At 39.4% G+C, this 27,307-nt stretch overlaps 1 protein-coding gene across 4 annotated transcripts in view; it reads left to right on the top strand.

The window, feature by feature from the left end:
• The window catches only part of Reln (reelin), a 438,806-nt gene that overhangs the window by 230,536 nt on the left and 180,963 nt on the right, over nucleotides 1-27,307 (top strand). For all 4 annotated transcript variants that reach the window (XM_021163945.2, XM_029477127.1, XM_029477129.1 and 1 more), the window contains 3 exons: nucleotides 2,772-2,868; nucleotides 5,385-5,625; nucleotides 19,568-19,713. In XM_021163945.2, the coding sequence (XP_021019604.1) occupies nucleotides 2,772-2,868; nucleotides 5,385-5,625; nucleotides 19,568-19,713 (484 nt within the window). The remainder of the gene's footprint in view (nucleotides 1-2,771; nucleotides 2,869-5,384; nucleotides 5,626-19,567; nucleotides 19,714-27,307) is intronic.

Here is a 27,307-nt window from a genome sequence, read left to right as displayed (position 1 = left end):
GCAAAAAACAAAGTGCTTGAAGTTTTTGTGTCTTTGTTGTTGTTGTTATTGTTGTTGTTGAGACAAGGTCTCACTATGTGGCCCTGGCCCTGGCCCTGGCTCTCCTGGAACTCTTGAACAGACCCAGCTGGCCTCAAGCAACCTACCTGCCTCTGCTTTCTGGGTACCCATTTTAAGCCCGTCATTGTCTCTTAGACCATAGTTGTTGCTATGGTTTCAGTGAGCTTCCTTCTATCACTCATTCTTACAGTGCTGCTATTTTTACAGTGAGTGATTGCACTAAAAGTGGTCTGGCCTCTGAGAGACGGATCTGCAAGCGAGGGTATTTTGCATTTGACACTTAGCATTGTCTTTATTATCAGGTCTTATATGTGTCAGACACCTTTGATGTGAGAGGAAATAAAGAGGTACCTGTTTCAGGTACCCCACTCCATATGAAAGAGTCTACTAGAAGCAGTAATTCTGCACATCACATCTGGATACAGGAAGTTGGCAGTAGTATTAGGCACTAGAGTATGAAAGAATGCAATGAAGAGTTACTAACTCCTCCCCTCTCCTACACAAGGGTCAAACAGTCATGTTGAGTTTGGGAAAGAACAGGTCTCACAATAGTACTGACTGGTACCAGGTACCAGTTTTACTCTGACTGAGTATGGGGTGTGATTCATCCACTGAACTGCAAGAGTGACTCAGGAATAGACTGAGTAAGGCAGATCTCCAAAGATGAATACTTCTCCAGAGGGTACGTTCCCCAGCTGCCAGTTCTCATCTGGGTTCCCTTGTCAGACCAATTGTACCCTGAATCCAAGCGATGGTCTCCCAGGTGAACACCCCTCCATTGGAGCCCTTTATGATCACCCTGGTACAGTTGTTTCTTGAAAGTACCTATTTGATCTCTATGCTGGTGGCAATGTGCTGAGAGACTGGGGAATTAGTAAACATTATAAACGATGGTACAGGAGAATCACTCATTTATAGAAGGAACACAAGTGAAGTCAGAGGGGGCTAGAGGTAGGATAATGAGCTAATCACAGTCACAGACACCCAGCAAGAGCTAATGAGGACCCCTTAGACTGTGGGGAAGAGGAGATGGATTAAAGAACTCACTTTAGATATGAGAGAATTTTATGATCCAGAGGCTGAGGGAAAGTGAGTCAAGGGGTAAGTGTGTCTGTTTCATAGGCTGGTAGTTTACTCTCATAACACTGAAAAGGCAGCATGAGAAAACCAATAGAAAACATAAGTGTTATCAGGGTGTTTTCAGTATCTACTTGATGTGTGTCAACATTCTCTCTATGCTTGCTTTATAAACAATTTGCAAGAGTTTGCATTCTGCGTGTAACGTTCTGGTTGTCATTCTTTCCTTTACAAGGATTCACCTCATTCATTAACTTTTAAGCCCTTGAAACATGCAAAACATAAAACAAGCATGCAAATAGAATATAAAGCCTCAAACTAGCCTGGACTTCCCCTGAAATGCCTTCCCCTACCAGACTTCATTCTTGTTTGGTTTGTCCCACGGATCCTGCCAGCTTCCATTTCCAGCCACACAGTTTGATTTTAATTTTAACCAACTGCTCATGAAAGGTGGAATTTCACAACAGTTGCAGTGGCATAAGGCGGGTTTCCCTGTAAGCAGGATAGCCGGGTGCGTCCTGTTGGGTACCCCTTTCTTCCACCCCTTTTCACCTGCATTTCAGCTGTGAGAGTAAATCTAGGAAAACTGCTGTTTGGCCTTTTAGCACACTGCCAACTTTAGCAATTTCAAACTAACTGGTTTTTTACTAAACACCACTGAAATGAAATGAAATAAATGAGTCTGATGAATGCTTGCGCCCTGACTACTACAAACGGAAAACGATCAACAGATGCTATTTGCTGAAACGGAGGCTCTTGTAGCAGATGGGTGGAAGTTAAACACAAATTGTACTGTTTCTTTTCCTTTTGGTTCATTTGTTTTTATTGCTATATAAAAACCTCTGATGTATTGGTTTCAGTAAACTTGAAGCAAAGGCTTCATGGCTGTTTGGGTTTTTCTGAGACCCCTGAAATTATACTCAGACCATTCTTCATTGTATGAACTCATTGAAAATAGAGACTCAAACTCTTCATCAGTTCTAGAACTTCCTTTGGAATTCCAATACTCCAATATTGGAAATAATGATGAGAAGCAGCTGCCAAATACTCATGGTGAGATACTATGTCTCTGTCTTAAATATCAAGTGTTGAGCTGCAATAAAGTATCTGTCATACCTCCAATCGTCAGTATGTGTTTAGAACTAGGATATTTTCACAATGTTTTCTTTCCTCAGATGCTACTGCCTCCTTTAGCTAGCACACATACAGACAATGGTGACTTTGCCCCAAATCAACAAGTCATATAGCATTTAAAGTAATTACTATCAATTGATACTAACCTTCAAAAACAATCATGGCATTGTTAATCGTCCTGTAAATTTAGATACTTCTTTCCACAGAACTGTTTATTTTAGTCTAAGTAAAATAGTTCATATATCTCCAAAGAAACCAGAAATGTATCCTTTTTACCTTCCTTCCAGTTTCTAAGGTTGTTTATTAGATTATATTCATTATTACAGAACACAGGAAAATTCAACATAGCAGGAGTAATGGAGGAAACATTTAGATATTTTTAAAATATTGAAAATATTTACAGGGGAATATTTATAGGTAAATTGAAATGTTTACAAGGATACTGCCTGTAATCGCATTGTTTTTTTAACTGTGAAATTTGTTGTTACTCTTATTTATAGGGTCAGGATCATGTCGATTTAGTTACTCTGACCCCAGCATCACTGTGTCATACGCCAAGAACAATACTGCTGATTGGATTCAGCTGGAGAAAATTAGGTTTGTTACCATTTCAAGTATTTGCTCCAGATCTGTTGTGAGACTTCTGCACCTCTAGTTGCCTTCCTTCTATCCAGAAGTCTTTCTTTATGGTTAAAATACTTTGGTTGTTCATTCCTCAAGTCATGAGCATACATAATTACTACTTGAGGAAGATGCTGCTAGATTGTAACCTTCCCATTCATAAGCTCCTACCATCAATACTCCTTGTAGTGACCTGTTTTGGCCTGCAGCACATTTGGCATCATAACTTTTGAGAGTATCCTTTGCCACATAACATCACCAGCTGTGGCAGGCAGGAGGTGACCTGTCTGTGCCTGGCATCCAGAGCTGAGAGCATGACCAGTAACAACTGCCTGCATCCATCCCTGTCCGTGGTGGTAGGGGTTCATAGCTTTTTGCATCATCTGTCATTTGGCTTCTAAAGTCACACAGGCCTATCCTGTATTTTCTTTACGTCAAGAGTTCTCCAATGAGAAAATGAAGTAGGATGCTCCAGGTAAAAGGAACTCTAACGTTGGAAAGATTTGATGAGCTTAGAAAATACCAAATCCTGTTTACCACTACTGCAGAGTTGTAACCAGGAACTAAAATTCAGAGTGGATGATTGGTTACAGACATAAAATGAAAAGGAAACCAATACCCCACACTTTGAGACAGACACAGTGCCTGCTGTGCTGAGGGCCAGAGCCCCACATTAAATTAATCCGTATTAAAGGGATTGTGGCAACTGGGCTAGTTCTTAAGTTGGCAACATTTAAGTAGAATATTTTCCATCAATTTTGTAACATTTGTTTTCCATTAGCTCTTTTCTTTATATTAAGAGGACAGTGATCTGTTTAGGAAAGCAGAAGAAAAATTAGGTTGATAATCTTTAATACTAGCCAATTTGTACAAGGTTTCTAGAAGTATATTAAAAAAAAAACCCACATAAGCTCTAGTCTAACAAAACTGCGAAAGGTAATTCTAAGGCAGGATTTTAATAACTGATCCCCCAGGCCTGGATGCTTTAATAACTGATTCCCCCATGCCTGCATGCTGTATAATTTACTGCTAGTTACTGCACACTAAACTCTAACATGCTGTGTCAAATTTATGACAATATTTGCTATTCTTTATATTTTCTGTGTTTTGAAAATGCATTTACATCAGATACTTAACATCTGAATGGATGTAATCAAACCAACATACATATAGAAATTTTACCTTTATCTCCACAGCTTTCTTTTACCATAACTGAAGTAAATTATAATGTGTATTTCTTGCTAGAAAAGAGCTATACACTTTTGAAGTGATAAGAATGAAAGTGCACATTTGATTACGCAAAGGAACATCACATTCAGCTGAGCACATTAAATTTTTTCATGAAAATGACACTTTGAATTTTAGGCTGCATACCAAGCCGCCATACTTCTGCATGCAAAGTGCCCTTACCATTGGTGATCAGCACGAGAGATTTTTCTAACCACCATCTGAATCCAAAGTACATTCTCTTCTTCAGTTTAAATTCTTTTGGGAGCTAAAAAAATACTCACCATAAAATATTGTAAATGAGAAAGGAATTGATTGCCCCCAAAGGTGAGATACACCATCTATAACCCCACTGACAATTCTGAAGATATATGTGTGCTTCACTGGTGAGTGAAAAATATGGCTTTTCCCCAGCCCTTCCAAACCTGATTTATCGCAGCCCAGCCTACCACTAGTTTGCATTTTAGCACCATTTTTAATCTCAGCTAAACGATCATTTTTACAACAGCAGATTTCTACTTTGCCAGAATAAAATGATTAATAAAACTTGTATTATATAACAGGAAGAGCTAGATTCTAATAGATATTATATTAAAAGCTTGTTAAATTATACCAATTTTTTAAAAAATTGGCCTGTATACAATTGTAAATAACTATAAGTGAATACATTTAATTCTATGACAAATCCCTAATTTCACTCAGTCACCAGATATAAAAATGTATGACTATAAAATAAAAAATAAAATGACTATTATATAATGACTATATGTAATATATACATATGTATATATACTTAAACATATCACATATAACACCTATAAATATGAATACATAAACATATCACATATATATACACATATACTTATGTTAAAGATATCACTTTTCTTAAACATATCACATACAATGACCTCCAATTGATGTATAATTTCAAAATAAGAATCAATATTACTTAATTTCAATTTTTTCTTTTTTTTATCAAATGAATGATTTTTAAAGGGATATCTACCATGTGCCAAAACTCTTCTAGATACAGTTTGACTCCTTTTGTATTATTATAGCAACTTGTGCCATCTTCTCTGCCTCTGTTCTTTTTCCTGACGGATTGGAACACACTTAGTACTTGCTTTAATAGGAAAACTGTAACAAGCGGCAGAGACTGACGGTGGGAGCATGGGCTTGCATTTTGTCTATAATGAGCATCACGTGTTCATGCACGGCTGTGGTCTGAACTGTGAGCTTGACCTGCCTTCTCACACTTGTTCCAGAGCCCCTTCCAATGTGAGCACAGCCATCCACATCCTCTACCTTCCTGAGGAAGCCAAAGGGGAGAGCGTGCAGTTCCAGTGGAAACAGGACAGCCTGCGCGTGGGTGAGGTGTACGAGGCCTGCTGGGCCCTGGATAACATCCTGGTCATCAATTCAGCCCACAGAGAAGTCATTCTGGAGGACAGCCTCGACCCAGTCGACACGGGCAACTGGCTCTTCTTCCCTGGAGCAACGGTCAAGGTTTGAACATTTCATCCTCTCTTCCTTTAGAAACCCAAGGCTCACTGAACCAGTTACTTCAAGATAACTTTTCCAAGACAGGTCTAACATTCTTATATCTCATACTGTGCCATTTAAGGTTGTGATACCACTTTTTAAAACAACATTTGTTTATTTATTCATGTAACAGTGGGTTGAGAACTCAGACTGCAAGCAGTGGTGGTGCACGCCTTACTCCCAGCACTCGGGAGGCAGAGGCAAGTAGATTTCTGAGTTCGAGGCCAGCCTGGTCTACAGAGTTCCAGGACAGCCAGGACTACACAGAGAACTCAGACTGGGCTGAACCCTGTAACATGAAAAGGAAATACATTTCTTCCCTTGCTTGTGGCTATCAATTCAGTGGAAGCAGATAGACACCTAGCTGTGCAAATACACAACAGCCCAGTTGTCATTTTCTGGAAAAGCTTAGAGTTTCCAGACAGTGCCAGATCAAGGCTTGGGACATTAAAAAGATTATCTAGAAAATTGAGAATATATGCGAATACCGACAGGTGGTCAGAAAGTGGCCAAGTAGAATGAGGAATAGCACTCTGAGAACTGGGAGATCTCATGTATAGAAGCTTGAACTGAACGTTCATGTCTTCTACCCATTTGTGTGTTATAGTACTCTCATATGGAGCTAGAAAATAGAGCCCCTATGAGGTCATTCAGTCATAAATATGAGTCCTCTATGAATGGAGGATTAGTGTTCTTATGAAGGAGAACTTTCTGGCTCTCAGCATGTGAAGACATAGCAAGACTAAGGATATGTAGGCCCTTGCTAAGTCTTCTAGAGTTTGATTTTGGAACTCTAACTTCCAAAACTATTAGAAACTATTAGAAATCCCAGGCTGTGATGTTCTCTAACAATAGCCCCCAACTAAGATAGACATTCTAGATTTTTGGTTCTCAACCTTTGATTTGCAACCTCTTTGGGGAGGGGGGATTGATTATCAAATATCCTGCATATCAGAGATTTACATTACAACTCATAATAGTAGCAAAATTACAGTTATGAAGTAGCAATAAGATAATTTCATGGTTGGGGGTCACCCCAACATGAGGAATTGTATTAAAGGGTCAGAGCATTAGGAAGGCTGAGAACCACTGGTCTAGATGGTGAATACATAAAACAGAAACCCTTCAACGGAGTTCTAAACAGTTTTCTCATATATTTTGAGACTCATGGTAAGTAATTCTGGTGTCGTGGCAAGTGAGAAGACCTTGAAGATTTGCAAGCTGCTATAGTATTAGAATTGTATCTTGAGATCATATCCACTGAGGTACTTTAAATCAAAGGCAATTACATTGGCATTTGAAATTGTTGTTCTAAGAGAGAGCTCTGAGTTACAGGAGTCTTTAGACAGACCAAGGAGCTGGAGGTACAAATGGTTCAATGAGAGATCTTATTAGGCAGGATTAAGTGAGAGAGGATAGAGACATGTGGACATATTTCAGATTTTGTCACCAGGGAATGGAGGAGATTGGAGACTGATAAAAGAAGAGGAAGAAATGGCCGATAACAAGGTTTGGGCAGCTAGACTGGCAAGGGTGTTATTTACTGACACAAGAAATATAAGAGGAGGAACAAATTTACAAGGCTGGTTAAGGTTGGCTTCAGTTTGGACACCTAGCTCTTGGTGTTGTTAGGGCCAAATGATAAGTAGTGAGCAGGAAGTGGGTCAGAAGTTAGGCCAGTTGTCGCCTGGTAGATGGGGATAGCAGTCACAAGCTTGCCTGACAAGAGACTCTGCAATAAAGAACCAATACAAAAGGGCCATTAAGCCTTCAACTGGATCCCTGCATGTCTCTAATATGTAGAAATAAATTGAAATTTAGCTTACAGATATTTTTTTTTTATTTTTTAGCTATGACTTACTGATGCAAAACAATCCTGTGTTAGATAGAGAATATAAAGGCTCTGAAAGAGCTCCTTCTTTGTGTGTGCATGTTATAGGGAAATAAACCAGGACCTTTCCCATACTCGGCAAGTGTTCCAGCACTAAGCTACATCCCCAGCTCTCTTTTTACTCTTTGGGGCAGGAGTACAAGTTCTCATCAAGTTGCCAGTATCTGATTTAGGGTTTTACTCATGATGGTGAGAAGAGATACCATGACCAAGGCAACTCTTATAAGGACAACATTTAATTGGGGCTGACTTACAGGTTCAGAGGTTCAGTCCATTACCATCAGGGCAGGAGCATGGCAGCATCCAGGCAGACATGGCACCAGAGGAGCTGAGAATTCAGCATCTTGTTGGGAAGGCTGCTCCCAGGCAACTAGGATCTTAAGAGTGTTCTAAAATCCACACCCACACCCACACCCACACCCACACCCATACCCACAGTAACACACCTACTCTAACAAGATGACAACTACTCCAAATAGTGTCACTCCCTGGGACAAGCAAGCATATTTAAACCACAGCACCCAGTTTGATCTTGAACTCAACATTGAGTCCATATAGGTCTCAAACTTATGGTGCTTCTGCCTCTGCCCTCTGCCTTCTGCCCTCTGCCTCTGTGCCCTCTGCCTCTTTGGTATCTAGGATAAGAGAGGCCCGTGCCACAGGGTACAGCTTGCTTACCTCCTTTTGAGAGTTTATTTCAGTACAAGAAAAAATACTGCAAATTGGTCTCAACCCAGAAACTCTCCTTCCTCAAGCAGTCAAAACTTGTAGTCATTTCAACACAAGGTGATGAGATTACAGCTGTAGACTGGCCTTGAAAATAGGCATCCTTTCTGCACCATTCAGGAAAACATCCCATGAGACCTCTTACTGAAAGATTTCTGACACAGCCCAATGCTGCAACTGCCTTAGAAAGAGTCCACAAATTCCTTTTGCACAGAGAACTTTTGTCAGGGTTCTTCGAGTGATGTCTGCTTGCCACTGCAGTGAAAGAGGGCTTTCTGCTGTCCCTACTCTACACTAACAAGCAGCTCTGAGCCCTTCCGTAGCAAGATTCTTGATCATCTGACTCTCGTGCCCTCTACTAAATGCATGTGCATTTCTGCCTCCTATTACAAGCTATTATGCTAATCTAATTAGCTACTTGGTTTCTTAAGGCATGTACTTTGGTTCCACCCATGGTAAAAATGCATGAAGTCTGTGTTTATGTCAGTAAGAAACTTGATTAAATTAAAACTTTGGGTAGAGAATGCTTTTTTCTTTTTAGTCTTTTGTCTCGCTCATAAGCTTACTAACCACGCAGCAGAGAATTGCCTAGGGAGCTTGGTCTACTAAGGAAAAAAAATGTCACTGTGGTAATGATTTATTTTATTGACTTTAAGTCACCTGCCAGATAGAACTTCTACTCCAATATTTCTTTTGAAAACTTGAAACACATGCCCTACTCAAATCTTAGAATTTGTTCTTTTAACTCATTTGTATGACCACTCCTTTGAAATACAATGAAAACCTTTTCTTTGACTAGATAATTCAGAATTATAAAATAAAAATTGTTTTTTAATTATATGAAATGCCTTTGTCAGGTATTAATTATTTTCTTAATGTCTTTTGAGATGAAAACTGAATACAACTACATAGAAAATATCTCATGTCCCTGTGGGTTATGGGAGTGTTTTAAATGTTGCTTTCTTTTGGACTTTAATTATAAGTATTACATGTGTTTGCTCAACATTCTTTATCTATTTATGTTTATTAAATGTTTCCAAGGTACTTACATTTTAATTAAGTCAAAGAAAAAACTCACCCATGATTAAGAGAAGAAAAATGTATATTGTGTGTGTATGTGTGTGTGTCTGCAAAAGTCTCTTAAATACTAATGTTGATAAAGTGAAGCTGTTATGAATATACACAGTTCTGACTAAATTGTCCAGCTGCTGGTCTCAAAGACCATGTTTCATTGCTCAAAAAGGAAAGAGAAAAATGAGTCCATGTCACCACAGGCTGGATTTCTCACATTTTGTCCAAATGTTCCAATTTCTCTGAAAATATTTACGGTTTCATCTGCACTATCACTGTTTACCCCAAGTAGGGCAAAAGTGGCAAAAGGCCAGACAGAGTGATTAGCTTAAGGTGTCACATGACCCAGGGACCTGTAGAAATACAAGTCATCTGCTTAAATCTCTGAGCTGCAGAGGGTGGCTATTCTTGGGTCTTTAGTAATTACTGCCAACTGCACCTGCAAGAATCCAGCTTTTACTCTAGAACCTGCTCTCTATTTTTGTTTGGTTGACACATGGTGCTAGGATTGAACCCAGACCTCCTTGCATGCACATGTGAGGAGACACTCTACCACTGAGGGACACCCCCAGTCCTTTGCTGTAGTTTTTGATTCAGTAAACCGATTCAGTAGCTGGTTAGAGGTTTCCAAGGGAGTTTCTCTTCCATCCTTCTGTGCCCACAGCCCTGCCTCATCTTCCAAGGCTTGTCCCAGAGAACTTTCCCACATGGAAGGAAAGGTGTACCACATTCTATTGTGCTTCCAATCAACACCGTTATTTTTATTTCCCATCAATCCTAAGGCAACCCTTCGTTCACCCCTAAGTACCCGTGTCTTTAAATGCCAGTAAATAAACTGGAGGAAGTGAAATAACCTCCTCAGAGTGCTGCCTCTGTAGCAACACCCACACAGCCCCCTTCCACTGCAAGCACCCAGCACAAACAGATCACATTAGCCCAGGGAGAGCCTGAAACCCACTCTCTACTAAATCTCCTGTTTCATTTGCTAGCAATGGTGATTTTGACTTCTTTCACAGAATGAGACTTTTTACTTCTGTGTATTTTTCTAGAAGTGTAAAGAATTAGTGTCCGTTTATATTATACTAAAGTAGGTTATAGTATCAGTTCATCAATGCAATTGTTAGAATAGCTGCTGTTACCACATCAGGGCTTCTGTCTGGAAGCTGTGGGTGTTCGGAACATGTTTAAGAGTCAGAGATCCCACCTTCCCTCCTGATGAGGGAGAGGGAGTAGTCTCAAAGCAACTTCTCTGCTCCAGCTGTGAGTGATTTTGGTTTAATCAAGGATTAAAGGATCTGAGCTGAATATTTTGGCTCTTTCCATTTAAGACTATCAAGGTTTAGCATTTCCTGCTGGGTAAGGTTCTCACACTCAGGAATGATGCTTGCAGTATCATGAAAACCACGTGGATCCTTCACATAATGAGTGAAAATAATAATAGTAGCATAGCCGTGGTTGTGACGAACGATGATTATAACAGCAGTTCTATTGGGAGCATTTCATGAAGCCTTCCCTTCCAAGCAGGGAAGACCTTCTCGGCAGCCTTGCGTCATGTTGATCAGCATTCAGCAACTGAAAACACAGCTTACAAGTTCACCGGGGCCATCTGTCTCACCTTTTCAGATTTGCATCTTGCAATTTTCGAATATAATTTCAGGCTCAAAGGAAAGTATTTTCTGGAAATTTGGAGGGTCAGCCCAGAGTGGCTACAGCTGCCTGCTTTCCATTGCTTTGCCATCAAAGAGGAAGGTTGCAAATGGTAGTGAATCACTCCCAGGACAACCGGGGATAACGGAGCTAGAAAGAGCTTTGAGTAGAATTTTCCTCTCTCTTCTCCTCATCTTTTAATAGTACCCCATGAAGTAGAATTTCTGAATGAGTCAATATGGCATGGCAGTGTATTGCTCAAGCCACTGTCTCATTTTGTTTGTCTTTTTGCATACGTCTTTCATGGCAGGTGCAAAATTTATCTTGAAAATATAAATCATCCATGCATGACTCTTTGCTGTCTCCTGTGTGCATGCATGCCTCTGTGTGTGCATGTGTGTGCACGTGTGTGTGTGTGTGTGTGTGTGTGTAAGACAAGCAAAAAGAGGGAGAGTGCTTTGCTCAGTGTCCATTATAAGTGTTTCTATCTACTCAGTGAGCTTGGTTCCGCTGAGTTTGCAAAGGCATAAATCACTGGTTTGTGTCAAAGCTGGAATTGACCTACATATTAAAAGCAGGTCACTGGGACAGAAGTGCTATGCCACATGCCTCTCATTTTTAAGAAACCTTCGAATTCCAATTGCCTTACCTGCACCTGATGGTGTTTTGCTTCTTATTACCCAATTGCCTAAAACTCTAGATCCCTCCTTGTTTGTGTTTATGTCAAGTTGTTCTGAGAAGCAAATCAGCACTAACAGCCACCAAGACTGTTGGAATGATTGCCCTTGCGAATAGGCTAGGATTTGAACACATGTCTTTAGAAACTCTTTTAAGAAGCAGTTTGTTGGAGTCGGCAATGCATACTAAGGGTTTGCAGTCACTAAGTTACAAGCTTTAGAAGAGTCCTGTTTCTGTCTCTTCTCTCATCTACTACATTCACCTTTGATTATAAGGCAATGACCACAGTTCTCCGAGTTTAACAAACAACAAAAGGCCCCAGTGAAGGCAGTAGCCCTTAGGTAAGTCAACAGGCCATTAAGAGGAATCAGTAAATCAGAACAAGAGAATCTGTTAGTTTTCTTATTGTAGTGAATTTAGCAAATCTATTATTCTACTGGACAGAAGGCAAGTCTCCATCCCACGTCAGAACTGTAGCTGGTTTCTCAGTGTCTGACATCACCCCTAAATGTTGTTAATTCTCACAAATAGCTGAATCATGAGTGGAGAAGAAAAGTCGTGTCCAAATTAAAAAACATATAAATGAATTTGGATGAAAAATTTCAAATCTTAATGGAAGTTGAGGCTAATGAGGAAAAAATGACTTTTTGACAATGGTGAAAGGAGAAATCAAGGAGGCGCCAGATCATTTTCAAACCTGTCTTTTGGAAATAAAACCCCCTGGAAGCAAGGCTTTCCTGATACCATGCCTGGCTTGTCTTCTGTATAGCATTCCATTCAGTACCCTGGGAAAATGGCTCAATGGCTCCCTTCACAATTTTGCTTACAAGCACAATTAGGAAGCAATCAGGTTTGCTTGGCAAAGAAAAAAAAATATATGCTTTGCAGGTTGCTGTAGTACAAACTGTTTAGCGTGGGACTTGTGTTCTGGGTTCCTAATGAGGATAAACCTGAGCGCAGTAAGACCTGTGGCCAGCCATGTTCCCATGCCTCCTTCCATTAGGAGTCTGAATGATAACTATGATTTCCTGGCTGGATTCCAGCTTGGTTAATTGCATGCTGTCTACTCAGATTCCCTCTGCTTTGGGGTGCGCTTCACTCCGGACTGTGCTGCTCTTATTATTGTGTTCCCCCAAGAGGTGGGTACACATTACAAAATGCGCCAGAATATAATTTGTTAAGCTAATAAGAGTACTTTGGGGATGAAGGGTTAAATGTGGTAGTGTGGGTTTCACAATCTCCCCCCACTGAGGTTTATTTGTATAGTAATTAATATGGAATAGCATCAGTGAAATGTGGACATGAGCCAGGTCACTGGAACAACAGTGGCAATAACATAGAAACACCTAATTTTGATAAATTCGACAGAAGATAAGCATTCAGACAAATCCCCAGAGCCTCGTGTTCCTTTTGTGTTTGTCCTGTTTTGTTTGGGATTGAAACTGACAATTCTAATTGCTGATTAGGCTAACACAGTATTCAATAAGGAAATTTTATCTTTCCTCTGTATGGTAACTTCTCCATCATCTTTGTATGAGTCACAACTCCTAACAAAATAACTTGTGTGGTAGCATGATTAATTAATTAAAGAAATAGAACAAAAATGAAGGAAAGATTCGTATGTGTGGATTCCTAATATTGCTATCTTTACATATATTCCCTATGGTCTCTCATCTATCCCTTATAATTACCCCCATTTCGAAGATGAGGAAGCAAGGGCTCCAACATCTCAAAAGGCTTTAAGTTGTGAAGCCAATCCTGTTTTATTATGAACTTGGCTTTTCCATGCCAAGCTATGCTGTAGCCTCCTGCGTTGTGCCTGGTATCCTGTCCTTAATTTGAGAAGACAAGTACGAAAACCTAACACTGTGAAAATCAAGATCACCAAAGAGGAGGCTAACAACTGTCCGTGGAATTTCACATGGTTATCCCTCCTCTGGTTACTCCAGTTCCAATCTGTCACTATTTCCATTTCAGAGCTGATAGTATTGCGAAGTAATTATACACTTGTCACAAAGTATACCAAAAGTTGAACCTTTGTAAATCCTAGTGCAGTGTGGTTCAACTGTGAATGTTTAATGATCCCAGAAAATAATGAGAAAAAAAACCCCCACTCTTTAAGCTCCCTAAAGTCCACACGCCAGGGTTGACTATTGTGCTGAGGAAAGGAAATGCTCTCCTGCACCTGGACTCTATTCACAGCCAAATTTGCAGGTTTGTAACTGGCATTCAATTACCTAGAAATCAAATGTGTGGAAAAATAATAGAAATTTATTTTGTCTCATGAGAAAAAATAATTGTTTTCTTCCTATTAGGAATTCTTTCTGTTTGTGGGGATGAAGTCTAAATCTTTAAAGAACACTGAACCCAAAGGAAGAAAATATGTGATAAAGTTATAGCGTCTAGGTAACAAAAGGCTTTGGAAACACGATGTGCAGGCCAGCCCGTCAGCTCCCACCACACAGCACCTCTTACTTTCATACGCAACTTCATATGCCAGTATATTTTATTCCCAGCCAGACAGTGGCTAATTTACGGCTCTGCCAACAATGCCATTTTAATTAATTTTATTCATCTTATTTCTCTTTCCTCTGTTCCTCATATCTCATCTGTTTGCATTGCCTAGATTTTAATTAAAAATCTTCTCCTCTCTAAGGAGCAATCTGAAGTGGCAAAAATAATCACTTAAAATATTACAGTCATTAAAAAATTGGCTGTGGTGGAAGCCATGCATTTTCAATTTTCCTACAAATGATGTTTTAGCTTCCTTTTAAAGCACACTTTGTATCTGAATTGTCTGCCACCAGCCAGCTTGGCTATCAAAAATGGTCTTCCAGCTGGGTGGGCTGAGTGACAACTTCTTAATGGAGGAAATGGATGGCTCTCTGCTCATGTGGAGGGAACAGCGCACCAGGCAGATTTCTTTCCATCTGCCACTGGCCCTCTACAAGCTGGCGTTGCCCCGACGCCCAGCGGACCCCTCTCAGCAAAGAGGGCATTGTCAAGAAGCGAGTTGTAAGGCTGAAGACCCCTAAAAGAATCATCAGGGTAGTCCGGCCCTAGAGAGATAATATTAAGAGTTGCTCTGGTGTTCTTTCTGAAGGCCTAATTAAACAACAGTGGAGGTGATTTAAGTACGTTTTACAAGTACAGAGGTGAAGTCATTAACCTTTTCCGCAGAGTAGAGGGAGCAAGCTTAGAAAATGCTAACCTGAATTGTGGCCAAGGACATGTTATATTGAGGAATTTGCACTGATGTTTCCTGTTGATGCTTTTCTGAACGGCAATTTTTTGTCCTTTAGTTACCCTGTGTTCTGCTTGTCAAATAAAGGAAATCCATTTAGTAGCAAACAGAGAAATACTGTTTTATTGACTGAAAAAAAAACATATTAAAGACATGGGGATATCAAAGTTAGAGATCTGTTGTACTTAAGTATATGTGGTTTACCAATGCCAAACTAATGAAACAAGTAATTAAAGCAATAATTGATGGCACATTGGAAGGTCTAAATCAGAAAAATAGAACTAGCCATAGACTTTATGCCTTGTTTAGCCCAAATACATGTTCAGCTACCTTATGTTGGTTTATTGAAGTTGTTTAGGTTTCTAATTGTTAATTCCTACAAGTGAAGTGAGTTTGAATTGCTGTTGAACAAAAACAGCTGGGTATTAAAATTGAGAACAATTTTCTGAAACTCTTCATAGTTTGGATTTTGGTGTCATTCAATGCAAGTTCTTCTGTTATGAAAAACGACATTTGTCATCCCCTATCCTTGAGTTTATATCTGTTAGGAGAATATTTGGTAATTGTCCAAAATGTGGAGGGCTTTTAAACTAATTGATGATTTTATCTGCTATAATAATGTGTGAAGGTTTGCAGTATTTTTTTTATTACATTTTATTGTAAGGCCTATTCTTGTACAATTTTCTAAAGGTTTTAATTCAATCTGAGGAATTTTAATAACCATTATAGTGAGAAACAAAAACTGTATTTATTCTATTTCCCTACTAGTTACTGCTAAGACTGAAATACATTAGTGCATGTCTTTTAAGAGCACGTGTTCAGAGATATTATTGATATTTGGAAATTTAAAAAGAACTGCTTTGAATCTCTGAACTTCTCACAAGCTCTCAAGAGAGCATGTATTATTGACTCCATTCTGTATTCATTGTGCAAAGCTGAGGTCTTCAGAGACACAATGGCTTGTGCCAGCCCTTGGCCGTCAGGTAGAGGAAATGTGCCTTCCAACCCCAACCTCCAGAACCCGTGAGGATGCATACAGACTGGAGCTTTCTTTCTTTATCACCTTGGTAGTTTATGGTTCCCACTAGTATGTTCTTCCAGCCTTGACTTCCTTGATCCTTCATTAATTGAGTCAGATTGGAGGGAGAAGTTCACACAGCCCTTGAGCAAGCAGACCCAGGATTCTCTGCAGAGGTGTAGAAACACACGATAAGCTCAGGAATTGTCTCCCATGGAGTCATCTAGGCTTCAGTCCTTAGTTTGGAGAGTTTCTAGGAACCCAGGTTGACTTCAAAGCATTGCTTTTCAGTGGCTCAAACTCCCCTTGTAATCAATTTCAAGATCGTCAAATAAGAACACAACACTAGCCTGGTTCCCTACCCAGGACTCATATGCACAAGCCTGTATGTGACTCATATGCACAAGCCTGTATATGACCACCTTCTTAGAAGGAAGGGGGCTCAGTATGTTATTGTCTCCGGTAACTTAGGAATTCATCACTTGGCATAACCATAAGGACATTGACTCGTTTGAGAGAGAAGAGATGAGTTTACTATTTAAAGCTGGCAGGATTATTCAAAGGCCAAGACTAGAAGCTGACATACAGAGCTTTCTCCTCTGTTTGATCTGAGTTCTGGTGTATTGAGTATTATTACCTACTGAGAATTGATTGGTTACCTACTCTGTGAATTGGTTAGAAGAAAACAAAAGAGATTTTAAAACTTCATTAAAATGATACCATTCTGTCTCTCACAGAAACTTCTTGAAGACATATTAAACTGGTTTTGTAGCCTACTAATGTGAAAATTGGCTGATAGTCATGTAAGTGAATATTAATTCACTCAGGCAACTATTTTCACACTTGTTATGGTGAATATTATTTGTTTTTCACATGCTGGCAAGTGTGTGGTTACCGTGATAGAATGTATCCTTGATACTAACTTTCAATAGTTACACAGCTGTTAATGATATGCTCAGCCACTGGAAGGGCCTTTGCAATATGCTTTCAGCTTTCTGTTAAACCAGTTTACTTTGTGAAAGTAGTTAGCAATAAGCTACCAGATTTTATTTATTTGATTTTTTTTTTTTTTTTTTTTTTTTTTTTGGTTTTTCGAGACAGGGTTTCTCTGTATAGCCCTGGCTGTCCTGGAACTCACTTTGTAGACCAGGCTGGCCTCGAACTCAGAAATCCACCTGCCTCTGCCTCCGGAGTGCTGGGATTACAGGCGTGCCACACCACGCCCGGCTACCAGATTTTATAATGACTTTATGTTTTACAAAAAAATCTGTCTCAGATAAGCTTCAAATGTGCATCAAGTATATTAATAATAAGGTTTGGAAGGGCAGAAAAAAATTACCTAGAGTTTAAATTATTAACAAAAATTCATGAAGCAAATGAAACCAACATTTAAGTTCATAAATGGATGTCTGGCCAGAAATGACAAAGGCTATCAGGTGATCCATTCTTTAATTGTACAAACATCTCATTCAAATTATAATGTAAATGACATACAGAGGTATTTTGTGTGCTATTTCCTGGGATTATTGCCATTCCTGTTGATGTCTGACTCTGCACTAGGTTCAGGTATCCACAGGCCACAGTTGGTCAGGCTTCTGACTTCGAGGAAAATCATGAAGGCCCATAACTAAGACTCAGTGGGTTGTTTTAGAAAAATGACCCTTGCTGTTCTTGTTAGCACTGGTTCTCTCTCAGGTGGGCATAGTGAAGAAATCTTTAAAATTTATCATCTATTGACAGTTTCTGTTTACTGTGAAAGGAGCTAAGTTCTACCTTTCGATCAATATGCCTGTGCATATCACATAAAATGAGTTAAGTTTAATATCCATGAATAATCTGTATTCATTGCATGTGAAGAAACATCTCAAGCAGTCAGCGCATGCCACATGTTAAGTATTATCTAATATGATGACGGCCCAGAAGACTTCCATATGTCTTAGCACTGTAAAGGACCTCCTTAAGATCCTGTGCTGCTGTTCTCTTGAACTTCTGAAAACTACTTACTAGTCCAGTTCAGTAGCAAATCTATTACAACCCTCTTGGTTTTACCAGCTATAGCCAGTTTATATTCTGGAAAACATTGCTAAAACAACTGAGTCAGGGTTCCTGATATACTTGTTATGACCTGGGCAGCCAGTCTCCAACCTAATTCTCAAATTAGGCCAATGTAACATCTTTGTAATTTTTTTTTCTTTTGGTTAGTTGGCTTTCATTTTTAAATGCTTATTTCTATTTTTTAATTAAAATGTAATTACATTATTTCCCCCTATTCTACCTCCAAGCCTTTGCATGTAATACCCTCCACCATGCCCAAAAATTCATGGCCTCTGGCCTGTTTTCTCTAGACTCATCTTCTCTAATTGTTTTACACACACACACACACACACACACACACAGACACACACACCCCTAGATATATAAGTACAGTTGGCCTAGTTTATGTACTATTTGTGTGCAGAGAATTTCAAGACTGACTACTTGGTGTTGGATGGACAGCTGGGGCCTCTTCCTTAGGGCGGACTAATTCCCTCCACTCTCAGCATCCCTCGGTTTCTGTAGTTCTTTGTCTGTGCTTGGCGCCCTGTGTGATTTCCCTTTCTAATAACATGACTGTTGGTATTGTCCTTGTTCTGGTCTTGGTTATGCATTTGTGGTTTAAGGACTTCATGAGTGTAGTTCCCCTGTCTTTTGTGGGAGTCTCACAGTAGATATCCTGTTTGCCTGGCTGTTACAGTCCTTCCAACCCTCTTCCAAGGTCCTCCCAAGGCTAAGGTGCAGGAGTTGTACTGTAGATGGCTCATCTGGGGTTGTGTGTAGACAGATCTGCTGGGGTTGTGCTGTAGATGAATCAGCTGGGGTTGTGTGTGCTGAAAACAGCCAAAATGAAAACTTCTAATTTTGAGGAGACATTCATTTTACTCGGCTCTAGATTGCCTGTCTTGTCTTTGACCATTCACGTCAAGCTGAGAAACACATGCTGAAAGATAATCGCAGAAACGCTTTCTTTCTCTTGCAAGTGCTCTGTCAGAGAGTAGCAGAGTTTGCGGTTCTCAGGCCTCTCACTGAAATGGTCATGCACCTCTCAGTTCTGGTCAGAAACTTTTGCTGAAATCTGGCTGTGAGAATACGGCCTGGCAGAGATGACTGTGACCTTTTCAGCATCCCGTGTTTTGATTAGCTGGCTGTTCTACTCATACTCCATTTACAGACAAATTGTGAAAGACTTGAATGGCAAGTCAGAACTGTATGGAATATTGAAAAGGTCACTATGATTTAGCCTACAACCAGAGAATTAAATACACGGCAAGTCATGATCAGACTTAGGTCTCACAACAAGGGCTGTGGTGTCGATGGGATATTATTCCAATTAAAACATTCTTGTCTCATACTAAAGGCTGAAATGGCAAAGCTCAAATGCCCTCTTGACTTCTTTTGTGTGATGACTTAATAAGTTAGAAAGAAATTATAATTGAATTAAGCAAGGCAAAAAGGAGGTAACAAGCCCTTTTGATTTGCGAGTCCATCGAGAAGGAATGATGTAATGACTTCCCTGAAAACTCTAATTATACATGAGTAAAACAGACACAAAACCAATTCAACAGCCACCCCATGCTCTCTATTTTATCTACAGCATAGCTGTCAGTCAGATGGGAACTCCATTTATTTCCATGGAAATGAAGGCAGCGAGTTCAATTTTGCCACCACCCGGGATGTAGATCTTTCTACAGAGGATATTCAAGAGCAGTGGTCAGAAGAATTTGAGAGCCAGCCCACAGGGTAAGTAATTGTTATCTCCCATGCTGTGTATACCGCCTACCCTTGTTCCAGTAGGCACGGTTTATGCATATTGTGAAATGGCAAAAGGATGCTTAAATCACCACTGATGGTTTCTGCCACAGACAAGCCAGAAGGGGGACACTTACCCTAAAGGTTTTCATCAGGTGCTTTTATGAATATTTTTAAACTTGTGATTATAAATACTTCATAACTTTATACATATATATCCCATATTATTTAGCTTTTACTAGGAAAAATTTTTTTAGGTATTTAGAATTCAAAATCTTTCCACCCCTATTATACTGAGATTTTGTTTCTCCTCCTGGGGACTGAGATTTATTTTTATTGAAATGTGGTTTTGATCCATAAAAGGCTATTTAGGGAATATAATTTGTCTTTGAGAGATAATGTAAAGGAGCTATTTGGGACTGAGGTTGGAGGGTGGGAGACCTGAAGCACTAGGGGCGGTCTGTGTTTTCTGTAAGTTTTCTTCTGTCTGCCTTGTCCTGGGACCTGAAGGCCTGTGATCACATCCTAGGTGAGTAGTACTTTCACAAGCTCCAGTTTGTCACCATGAAAGTGTGGGGGCGAGAGTTTGGATCCTCGGAGCCACATCAAAGCCACCCATACAGAGCTGGAATCTCAAGTCACAGGACTTCTGGGGTGGGGGTTGGGAATGGGAAACAAAGACTGAAAAAGCCCTGGATGCTTGCCTAGCATGTAAAGTGGGAAAACAGCAGAGCCCCTGTCTCCAACAAGATAGAACATGGGGCCTGATACCCTAGATTGACCACTGACTTCTGTATGTGACCATGGTACATTCATACCTCCACATACATGTATGCATGTGCGCATGGACACACACACACACACACGTACATGCACATGTACCACACACACACCAGATACATGTGCACGCAGAGAGAGGGAGAGAGACTTGGAATTTAAAGGGATGAGGAGGATGAGGAAGAAGAATCCTGAGTTCCAAGCCAGCCTGGGCTATGTAGGAAAGTCCTATATTAAGAGAAAAAGCTCAAAACAAAAAAAACTTCCAAACAATGAAGCAAACAATATTTATAGAAAGAAATTGCAGAAAGTTTCTAGCTCTCACCAGGACTTTCCTTTTAAGTTCAATATGTAAGGAGCTGGATGTTTGCAGCAGCTTGGCCGATGGGCATGTCCGCGGGAGTGGTCTTGATTGTTGACGGATATAGAAAATTGTAACCTATGGTAGGTAGCTCATTCCCTGGCAGAGTTCTGGAACATTGTAAGAGCAGAGCAAGCTAGCTGTGGGTAAGCAAGGAGGCGTGCATGCGTTTGTTTGCCTCTGTTCCTGACTGGATGCAGTATGGCTGGCTGCTTTAACTTCCCTGAATGATGGTGGCCTGTAACATGCAGTTACAACCAGGTAACCTTCTCTTTCCTGAGTTGCTTTTTGTCAATCATAGTAACAGAATAAAAGGAAAAAATAGAAAAGGAATTGATTTGATATTTAAAGAAACCAACCTACTTTAGAAAATGTAATAGATATTTATATATATAAAACATACTTATACTTTTCATATATTTTATATATAATATATAAATATGTAGTTATACATAACATTTTCATATATTTATATGGTAGATTTATATGTAAACCTATATGTATAAACAATATAAATATAGATTTATATGTATGTAAATATATACAAACATGTATATGTATTTTATATGTGTATGTGTGTATATGTGTGTGTGTATATATATATGTATATATATACATATATATATGTATATATATATATATATGTTCTGATTACAGATCAGACATTTCACTCTAATGAAATACTAATATTGCCAGAGAGTTTTTGGCTAAAACAAAAAGCATCCTCACAAGAAAAGAAGCCACTTACGGTTGGGTTGGGTTCTATGGTATTAAAGGACCATGAGAAGAAGACTCAGCTTTTCTGCGTCTAGGCTGAAATGATGGTTTAATGCAGTGCCAGATGCTGTTTTTGTTGGTCTAGTAAAGAATACTGATAAAGTTATTTTTATTAGAGCTCCAGGAAAAAATCTTTTCACAAAGTCAAACTGTATGGAGCATCTTATATATAGCATGAGAGGCAACAAAGAAAAGCACTGGTTATGAGCACTTGGGACGTCCCTTCTCTGCCAAGTGCAGAGCATGTTTGTCTCAGTCTTCCCTTCAACCACAACTATCCAGGAACAATTTACCAGTAGAGGGCTCCCTACTAGAGGTAGCAGGTAGCTAGTAAACCTTCTGTGTATTATAGTGACTGAGTTGGTTGCATTCTAAAACTTTTAGAAAAAATCCTAATTAAATATTTAGCATAGATACATATTCATCCTTTTCACCTGATTTCCTTCCATAGGAATTAAAGAGAGTTAAAGAACATGTTGCCCTAATAATATGTCCAAACTATTTTGTATGAATAACCAGGGTGGAAAGAAAATCCAAGACAGTGTTTTCAGAAACCACTTCCCCAGCTGCCTGTATTTTCATACTAGAATCGAAACATTTGATCTCACATCAGAAGGATGTGGACATGTGAGCCTTGCCCATCACTGGGATGTCCCAGGGCGCGTGAGTCTTGCACATCATGAGTGGGTGGGTGAGCCTTGCATATCATGAACATGTGAGCCTTGCACATAACTGGGCTATCTAGTGCTGATGGGTTTGTTTGTTTGTTTGTTTGTTTGTTTTTTAAGTAGAAAGTTAAAGGGTTTTTTCTTGGAGGGGGGATGTTGGGTTTTTTTCTAAAGAAGATACATCTGTTACTTCAGGGAGGGGAATGCTGTAATAGATACATTGATAATTTATGTGAGCCTTTCTGAACTTCGGCTTAACCTTACACACACATCATTTAATTAGCAGCTATAATATCTCTCCCAGCTAAGGCTCAGTGCGAAGGAACTAGGGAGAATGGCAGGTGGCCGCGAAATGGAATTTGTAGATATGCCTTGTGCCCTTATATGCTTGTACTATGTAAATACCTTTTGAAGATATTTTATTGTTATCCATGACAGTATGTCCATGACAAAGTAGAAATCTGCAAATTAATAACTATTAAAATTTTTAATCAATATAACATGGTCCTGTCTTCACCACCTGCCCCAAATCCTTGTTCCAAGTCCTTGAAAATTACAGAAAATGAGCAAGGAAATCTCTGTTGAGTGAGAAAACAGTAAGGTATCTCTCTAAGTGGGCTAGAAATTATGAAAGATTTGGGGGGACAGAGACTGTAGGGATGAGCAGGAGCCTGGGATCTGAGAAGCAGGGGGGAGGGGGACAACTACAGGTCAAATTCACCTTGAATAAGGCACATCCTATGTGGCACCCCAGCTTTGCTCCAGGTATGGGTCCTGGGTTAGGGTGTAGCTCTGAGTCACAGCTGTAGGGACTGGTGAGTGACTTCAAAGCCAGGCTTCTTCCTCCAGAAAGCAACAGCAAATGTGGATGTCTGGGACTGAGCTTCTGAGCAATGCATGTCCATGACAGTCCTCACCCACAGTGCCTCACCTACCAGGCAGCTGGAATTTTTACACTGACAACTCAAGTATAGCTAGTAGTTTCAACAAATGATATAGAATATCCAAACACGATTAATAAAACACAACAACTTTAAATAAAAATATTCATCTAAAGAGCTAAAAGTTTAGGTGAAATATCAGAATGAATGAATATAGACAATCTCAGAAGCATATCTGTTATCCTCAGAGGGATGAGGGAACATACGGCATTTGTGAAACCAGAAGATGAGAAATATACATATATATATATATATATATATATATATATATATATGAGATGGCTGAAACAAACTTACTGTATTTCCCTCAATTATAAATATATGTCTAGTTCAAAAACAAATTAGTAAACTGGATATTTTAATCTCAAGTCCTGTATCACATATAACACAAAAGAATTTAGAAGGCTGGGGTGATGGCTCAGTTGATAAAGTGCTTGCCAAATATGCACGAAGGCCTGAGATTTCTCCCCAACGCCCATGTTTAAAAGTCAGGCATGGAGGCACACACTTGTGATCCCAGTGTTGGAAGAGAAAGGTTGAAAACGGGAGTATCCCTGGAGTTTGCTAAGGAGTCACCCTAGACCATCAGCAAGCTCCAGGTCTCAGTGAAAGACCCAGTGTCGCTCCTAAGGAGCAACACTCAAGTTTGACCCAGCCTACATATATGCACATGCATGCACAGGTACATGTGTACATGTGTGAACTCACAGCATGCACACACATAAAGGATGCAAATATGTTTTTTTATATATTGGAAATGTGCTATTTTTAACCTTAAAACAGTATACAGAACATAGTTCAACCACATGACTATCAAAACAGCAACAGTCTTCTCCTCCCACCACGGACCTATGGGTTCCATAATCATGGATTTTAACCATATTTACAGTACCGAGCTTAAATTCCTTTATAAGCAGCAGATCTTAAATCTCATCAAGAGAGGTGTGGGCTACACTCATCCTCAATGTTGTCACTCTTACATCAGTGTGGCAGTATGGTATTATAGCATTCAGGATCTAGACTGGATTAGATCTTGATATCCCAACACTATAAAAGCAAGCCAACAAGAAAAGAGTTTCTCCGTCACTTTGAGACTGATCCCTCTCTGCCATTCAACCAAAGTATGTGGCGTCATCAGTCGTAATTGTACCATTCAGTAACCAACCAAGAGAAATTGCAATACATGATGCATAAACAATTGAACATATTAAAACATGTTTTAAAGACATACAAGATGCTCAGAAAGATCCCGATGACCGGTTACATGCTGTTAGAGAGCACTGCTGCCTCCAGCCTATCCTTAATTTGGTCTGCATCTGAATGTTACTTGCATGACAATAGAATTGCTTTAGATTTAAAAAAAAAAAAAAACCCTAACACTAATTTTAAAATGTCTTTTAAAAATGTGCTAAAATTGAATAGAAACTCTAGCAGTGTAAGAGACACAGAGAGATAAAACACCGATTTTCTTTCTGCTGAGCGTCTCCACACACTTGATTGTTTCAGTAATAACATGTTACATACCATATCAGCCATAATTGTTAGTCTCGTAATTCTACTAAAAAATGAAATAAAAATAAAACACTCTTGTAGTTTTTAAAAACCTTCTGAACCACATTTTATCTTATTTCCAGACCAGCAGAATGGTGTTGTGCTTTAAAGGAGAAATTGAAGATACTTTACTAAGACTCTGGAGTGTCCCAGTTAGTATGTGCTGGCTGCTAAGCAGCCTCTAGGCTAGGCTGTTATTGTTGTGCAGTGAGAAAACTGAGTGTCTTCTACCCATAGTGGGACCAGCGTCCCACATCAGGGTTATTCCAGACGGGTATGCTTAAAACATGGGGCATATCATCAAAACATGGAATAAAATTAAATGTGAGAAAACATGGGAAAGAGGTGAAGAGGAGTCTCTGGATGCAGGGCATGCTGGGAAGCCTCCAGCCAGGGCTCCTCACTTCCTCCCTCCTATGACTGAAGGACAGAGGGAGAAATCCATAAGGCATAAAGGCAAGAAAGCACACACCTTGCTAGACTTCAGAGGACCCCCTACTGGAGATAAAGCTCATGAATATAAATGAAGGTGGAAGGGTCTCCACCAGTGCCACATCCCTCATTAAATATCAGAGGCTGGATCCCAAACGGGCCTTACCAATGAAATGAACGTTTTCAATCTCTGAAAACGCATATGAGGTTTACGAAGCATATAGATTTGGTAAATACAGACTCTTTGAACCAGCCTTTGTTCTGTGTCCTAGAGCACACCTAACATTTCTATCTGTGGGTGATTTAATTTAGCCTGAAGAGTAAAGCAAATTTTCGTACACAATATGAAATGTTCCATTCCTTTAGAGTTCTGTTTGCAATATTGGTAGGGAAACATCTGACTGACATATTAAACTGCTATTTACCTGCCTATAATGAAATCATTTGAATTTTTATTCTGAGTTTAAAACCAGAGCTGTTTCTTCTTTTCCTTTGCTTTTCTCTGAAGTTTTTGTTTGCCAAAACAGACGTGTGAGGTCAAGTTCACAGTTCCCTGTGGATCCCCATTTCTTGCTGTTAAAACCTTGGCAAACGTTCTTCAGAGACTTTCCTATTCACTTACCAAAGGCATCTCCCGAGATAACATAGCAACACATTATAAAATTCTCTTAACTGGTAACTATATTAATCATTTCAAAAAATATCAGATACCAGCTTTTAACTAACCCTTGCTGTAGATGAAGAACACTGTAACAAGCATTGTTGTGGACTTATTTAAGTATTTATGAATGACAAATTCCTAAACTATAAAAGGATATATATGAGTACTTACACACACACACACACACACACACACACACACACACATATATGCATTGTGTAATTTCAGTTGACAAACTTCCCTCCAGAAACTGTATCGTTCTAGAAATTACCTGGGCGTGAACGGATTAAAAGATAAGGAATCCTAACAAAGCATCCTAGGACAGCTGATGCAGCCAGTAGCCATCCAGCTAAGACACCACACCGCTTCAGACTGCTTTTGCTACCTAGACCATGTTTCTTTGTGACACACAAAGACACTCTTATTTTAAAGCTATAAATTAAATATTATTGCGACCTTAGTATTTCAGAAGAACAAGGTTGTCTTGGGGCATTTTATTGATTGGAAACTTGTTTTCTTTCCTTCGTCATCTCTCTCTCTATTTGTAATAAATAATAGATATGAATATATTTATAATAAATAAGATAGGGCCTTTTATTTTATAATTAGTCATAAAGGAGTAAATATAAATTGGAATGTGGTAGAGAGCTCGCCCCTAGGCAGATGTTCCTTCAGATGCAGTTCACATGGAGCAGAACTGCATTTCCTCAGGGAAAGCCATTTAAAGCACAGAGAATCAATAGTCCTGTGGAGGGAACTTGCTGTGCCATCCAAGAAACTGCTCAAATGGTACAACTCTTCAGGTGGCTCTGCTGGACTCTCTCGTCGGTTTCGTTATAATTTCATTTCATGTAATTATTTCAATGGGAGAAAGTCAGAGCTATGTCATTTCTTAACTAGAAATGACCACAGTTTGGAGACAGGGCTCCACATCCCTCCATAGCCTTTGCCCTCCAGCACTCTTGACTGGTTTGTACAAACTCGTGAAAGAATGAGCATGTGCTCCACAGGCTCCTGATAAATTGTAAACAAACATAGATAATCTATTCAGAGCAATAAATGTTTATAAAAGGTTTTATCCATAAAACTGAGAAAAGCACATGGCTTCCTTCATAATTCTGTTCAAAGTAGACAGAACTGCCCATGCCATTTGATTATAAATATTTGGGTATCAAAGAGATTAATTTCACTTTTGCTATCTAACAGCTGTTTTTAGTAAGAGGAATAAAAACTAATTTAAAGTAAATTAAAGAAGTTAGGCTTAAAATAAAAATTGAAAGTCTATATACAATCTGAATTATAGCATTGTTTGTGGTCAAAGTTGTAAAACTAACTCATGAGAAAAGCACCGGGGCAGCTAGGGCGCAGGGTCGGCTGACACTCGCCAGCTACCCACAACACCCGCCACAGGATCTTA

Source organism: Mus caroli, chromosome 5, assembly GCF_900094665.2.
Source record: "Mus caroli chromosome 5, CAROLI_EIJ_v1.1, whole genome shotgun sequence".
NCBI classification, from domain to species: domain Eukaryota; kingdom Metazoa; phylum Chordata; class Mammalia; order Rodentia; family Muridae; genus Mus; species Mus caroli.
The sequence above is the reverse complement of the archived record's forward strand: the minus strand, read 5'-3'. Positions and strand labels throughout refer to the sequence as shown.